This window comes from Suricata suricatta, chromosome 16 (assembly GCF_006229205.1).
Source record: "Suricata suricatta isolate VVHF042 chromosome 16, meerkat_22Aug2017_6uvM2_HiC, whole genome shotgun sequence".
Lineage (NCBI taxonomy): Eukaryota > Metazoa > Chordata > Mammalia > Carnivora > Herpestidae > Suricata > Suricata suricatta.
This window is the reverse complement of record NC_043715.1, coordinates 36,713,253-36,718,522: the sequence shown is the minus strand read 5'-3', so window position 1 is coordinate 36,718,522 and position 5,270 is coordinate 36,713,253. Positions and strand designations below refer to the sequence as shown.

General features: G+C 50.7%; 2 protein-coding genes across 3 annotated transcripts in view; both read left to right on the top strand.

Annotated features, from left to right (window-relative positions):
• LOC115280239 (protein C19orf12 homolog) overlaps positions 1-5,270 on the top strand; it is a 15,255-nt gene that overhangs the window by 9,115 nt on the left and 870 nt on the right. The window contains exon 3 of one of the 2 annotated variants that reach the window (XM_029925002.1): positions 372-619. In XM_029925002.1, coding sequence (XP_029780862.1) covers positions 372-619 — 248 coding nt within the window. Of the gene's footprint in view, positions 1-371; positions 776-5,270 lie in introns of those variants that run through there. The other variant, XM_029925001.1, reaches the window with a different exon arrangement.
• LOC115280238 (protein C19orf12 homolog) overlaps positions 2,901-5,270 on the top strand; it is a 3,240-nt gene continuing 870 nt past the window's right edge. Inside the window, exon 1 of the mRNA XM_029925000.1 lies at positions 2,901-4,320. Within this exon, the coding sequence (XP_029780860.1) occupies positions 4,122-4,320 (199 nt within the window). The 5' untranslated portion in view covers positions 2,901-4,121. The remainder of the gene's footprint in view (positions 4,321-5,270) is intronic.

Below are 5,270 nucleotides of genomic sequence, written 5' to 3'. Positions count from 1 at the left end.
GAGAGGATTCTCCTTGAAATGCGCTTGCTTCCCAGCTCTCTCCTTCAAGATGAGAGAGATTTCTGGGGGGAGCCTGGGAACCGTCAGCCCCTGGGAAAGATTTTAGTTAGCACGGCTGTGAGGTGGGAGATGCTTTGTGCAGGGCCTCAGGAAGGGCATGCTTGGGTGTCAATTATCTGAGCCAAATGGACTGAAGGCCGCATACATCTCTGCCCCCCGCACCGTGGGGTAGAGCAGAAGCGGAGCCGAGCCCGTTCCGGCCTGCCCGGAATGTGCCTACTTGTCACGGTGGTGGACGTGCTCTCTGTGAGGTCCTGAGGCCATCATTCACAGATACAGCCCGACTAATTGAAGCTCCCCTTGTTTTCCAGGGGGTGTCGTCGGGGGTATATTAGGTGCATGGATGACAAGTGGACAGTTTAAGCCAATTCCGCAGATCATAATGGAGCTGCCGCCTGCAGAGCAACGGAAGCTCTTTAATCAAGTCACCACCATCATCGGGCACCTTGATTGGATGGACGCCGTGCAGCTGACCACACTGGTCATGGGCAGTGAGGCCCTGAAGCAGCAGCTGCTGGCCATGCTGGTGAACTATGTCACCAAGGAGCTCCAGGCTGAAGTCCAGTACGATGACTAGGTCGTTCCTCCTGGGATGCGGGAGTCTCAGGCACATGATGCAGACTCACAGAAGGGGACCGGGGGTTGGGAAAGCCTCACATCAGTGTATTACCTTAGATGGAATGAAATCTGCCGGAGAGGCTACTGCTATGCTCTATCATGTTCTGGAAATGATTTATGAAGACGTTGTGTTTTGGGGTCATGTGCGCTAATATGCACTGACCACCCTTTGGTTGGGAGGTTGGTGAAGAGTGACATTGGTGACAGCTCTCTGGGTCCACTCTTACTCACACAGGAGTGTGGTGAAGGCCCTCATGCTCCGCCTCCTCACCTGGGAAGGAGTCCTGGTCAAAGCACCTATATGAGGACACCTGTCCTAAGCACCTGTTATAGGATCAGTTCCTCCCTTGGGGCCCCGGGTCTCAGGACCTGGGTGCTGGCCCATGAGGGAATCACATTTCCCTCATGTGCCCCTTCCCTGACCAGTGACTTCCGAGTGGCCCTACAGAAGGGCAGTCGGCATCTTGAGTGAAGCCACAACATCAAGGCACCCAGTCCTTCTCCCACTAGGCACACCTGTGCTCTCACCCTACTCTCCCCATCTGAGGTGTCAGCACAGAGCCTGATGTGGGACTTGATCCCAGGAACCTAGGAGATCATGAAATCAAGGGTCAGATGCTCATGGGGCGCCTGGGTGGCCCAAAGTCATTTGACTTTGGCTCAGGTCATTATCTCATAGCTTGTGAATTCGAGCCCCATGTTAGGCTCTGTGCTGAGAGCTCAGAACCTGGAGCCTGATTTAGATTCTGTGTCTCTCTCTCTCTCTCTCTCTGCCCCTCCTGTGCTCATGCTCTGTCTCTCTCTTGCAAAAATAAATTAACATCAAAAAAGAAAAGATGCTTAACTGACTGAACAACTCAGATGCCCCTTAAAATATCACCCTCCACAAATTTGGGGTGTTTCATGCAAACCTTTTAATGCTATGTGTGCATATTTCCGGCATATTTGCATTCTTACTACTTAGGCCTCTTTGAGCACTTTATCAATTACCATTAAGTAACATTTGTAAAATTCCTTGTAAATATGTGTAATGGCTGTATAATATTCCTTCACACTTAACCATATCCCTGGTGTGGTTTTCATTGCTACAGCAAACATTTTTGTGTTAACATTCTTTTTGTATTTTACATTTATGATAGTCTCTCAGATTCCACAAAGTGAAATTAGTGTACTAAAAAGTATGCAATAGGGTTGCCTAAGTGACTCAGTCAGTTGCGTGTCTATCTCTTGATTTTGGCTCAGGTTATGATCCTAGGGTTGTGGGACTGAGCTCTGCATCTGGCTCCGCACTGAGCGTTGATTCTGCTTGGGATTGTCTCTCTCTCTCTCTCTCTCTCTCTCTCTCTCTCTCTCTCTCTTTGCTGCTCCCCTGCTTATTCATCCATACTCTCTCAAAAAAAGTTTTTAAAGTATGCAATATACTTTTTAAAAATTTTTAAATGTTTATTTATTTTTGAGACAGACAGAGACCGAGTACTAGCAGGGGAGGGGCAGAGAGAGAGGGAGACACAGAATCTGAAGAAGACTCCAGGCTCTGAGCTGTCAGCACAGAGTCCAAAGCGGGGCTCAAACTCAAAAACCCAGAGATCATGACCTGAGCCAAAGTCGGACACTCAACGGACTGAGCCACCCAGGCTCCCCAGTATGCAATATTTTTTAAAGCTGTTATATTCAGCTGACATTTTTTCTAGACAGTCAGTGTTAATAATCTGCTCTCCCCACAACAGGGCTTGGGGGTGCACATCTCACTGCATCCTCACCCAGAAATAGGATAATAAGTGTCTTAAACCTTTATTTATTTGTTGAGAGATTATCGACATCTTGGCCTGATTAGTTTTTCCTTGACAGTGGGACTGACAGGGCTGGGGTGCCTCTTGGTGGTCATCTTCCCAGGTGGTGTTGAAAGCCCCCCGGTCCTGGGCCTGAGCAGAGGGCTGGCAGTGGGCTGGCCCCCTACTTCTGGCAGGGCGGTAGCTGGCTGGACGGTGGCAGCGGGGTGGCCAGGAAGTGCTAGGGGTCCGCCAGCAGGGTGAGGAGGCAGCTGAGGAGCAAGCCTTGGTGGGGGGACCCAGTAACTATAAAAAGAAGCCATCTGTTCTGGGCCGGTTATTAACCTGCTCTGGGTGTTGACATGACAGCGCCGAGCAAGATTTTTCACAGGCAGATGGTGTATTTTTAGCTAGAATGAACTTTCTTATTTTCCTGCCTTTTTTTTTTTTTTTTTTTGAGATGTCTGGCTTGGAAGTAAACATGACTGGAGCTTACTGCAGTGCGTGGTGGGGAGGCTAAGTCTGGGGCTGGAGGCTGGGAAGGAAGCGGTCCTCTCCCCATTAGTTATTGAGAGGTGCCATCTAGTGGTCAAGTAGGTGCAGCCTCTGTCAGTTTACCTCCCAGCCTCCTTGGGTCACCTGACGCAGGGACATGGCTCCTCCAGCATGCCCTTCTATGAGTTCCCCTTGGGAGGGCGGTAGGGTCTTCCTGAGGTTTTAATAAGCCATGAACAGAAGAACATCAGCCGTGTCTCCTGCAATCTTTTTGCATTAAACCAGAATGTGTCTCAATCCTGAGCAATCAACATATGGCAATTAAGAAATGCCAGGATTCCTCTAAACCACACAGGGAAAGGGGACTGTCTGATGCATTTTCAGTTTGTTGGGAGGAGATAAATGGCTTTATTAGCTGGAGGAGGCTTCTCGGACTATTTCATAACCGTGGGTCAGGAGGTGAGGCTTGGGCTGGCTGGATTGCAGCCTCGGGGCTGCTGTGGATCCCCAAATGCTGACACACAGAAGGGGCTGAAGAGTGTTTCTCTAAACTTGAGAGGAGGCGGCTATTTACTTAATTTGTATGAGTTTTAAGGGAAGGACATTACTCATTCTCATTTGCACTTAAGCAAATATCAGGATAATATCTAGGCAGTACCTGTTACATAACTATTAATTGGTAAAAATAAATACAAAAGATAAAACCCATGACTGGCAGGGCCACAGGAAAACTACACACCCACGCACACACAGAGCACTGGAGAAAATACGTGCTGATACAGTCTTCTTGGAGAATGATTTGAAGAAAAAAAAGTCACAGGCCGGGACCCTCTGCACCCTGCCCGGCTTTGCCCACCAGGAGCCAGCAGGAGGGCCGCTGATGCAAGACAGGCAGACTTGCCTCCCTTGTGAGGAACCGGTGGGGTCTGCGGCTGGGGTTGCTCCGTGATCTGTCATAAGTCAGGAGTTACGCAGCGGGCAGGGAAGGCCTTTCACCCATTCTGCTATTCTGTTTGCTTATTAACTAAATGCTACCCTGCTTTGTCTGTGACAACATTTCACATGATGGAGTCCTGTCATGCCTCCGGTGGAGCTACTGTTCTCTACTGAAACATGAGGACTCTTCCTCAAAACTCTGGGAGAGTAACATTTGGATGGAAATACTCTGACACCCATTGAATGTCTCCCTCTGAAATGCTTCTTTTGAGGCGTGCCAAGAAGCCCATCCTGGTAGGAGACGTCATGAAGCTGCTCTGCTCCATCTCTGAGGAGAGGAAGATGAAGGCGGCCATCAAGCACTCTGGGAAGGGCGCCCTGGTCACAGGGGCCATGGCCTTCGCCGGGGGCATGGTTGGAGGCCCACCTGGAATAGCTGTTGGTAAGTGCGAGTCCCTCACAGGGGCGGCCAGCCTGGTGGGTGTTGTGGAAAAGACCTTTGAGACCGCGGAGACCTCATAAGCGTCTCTATCCTGTGTGAGATGTTTGTTAAGTCAAGGGTGCTTCTGTGAAATGATCTTTGTGTACATAATGTATCCTATTGAAAACGCCGGCCTGAGTGTGAATGTTTCAGAAATGCAGGGCATTCTTGCCAATGGCATTGGTGTCGTGTCCACCTGGAGGACGCCTCTCCTCTCAGGGGTGTGTCCTGGAGTCTGAAGATATCAGGGTGTCCTGGGTCCCTTGGGTGGTCTCCTAACCCCATCACCATTGCATGTCACTGCAGAAGGGAACCAGGGAAGGGGCTGGGGTTTGCTGAGCACCTACTAGGGGCACATTGCTGTCTGGCCTTTGGACAGGAGCCCATTCAGAGAGACTGCCCCATTCTGAAAGCAAACAATCTAATGCAGAAACAGAACAAACTATAGTAGGGTGGCCATCCCTGCCCCTTCTTTTGCCACCTGCTTCTTTTGAGAGCCAGTTTCTGGCAATGAATGGAGATTCGGCTGGTTTTCCCATCATTCCTTGGAGATAAGGTGAGGTTGCTTCCTCTGGCATGGGAGCGGGAAGGAGGAATTCCTGTGTGGCCTGGTCCTTGGCTAGGGCGGCTTTGGCCAGCTGGCTGCTGTGCAGGCCTGACTTGACGAGGGGCTGGATTATGCCTCTCTTGAGGCGTCTCAGATGGACCCTGAATCAGAGACGTCGGCTAAAGACGTGGTCTGCTGCACTGGGCTCAGCAAACACTTAACTGAACCCCTGCCTTGTGCTGGGCGGGCGTGCCGGGAACATGGGAGGGCTCACAGTCTGGTGGGGATCCTGTCTGCACCCGGGTATGGGCCGGAGAGGCGGCTGTGTGTCTGCCCGCTTGGCTTCTGTTTCCCAGTTCCCCGG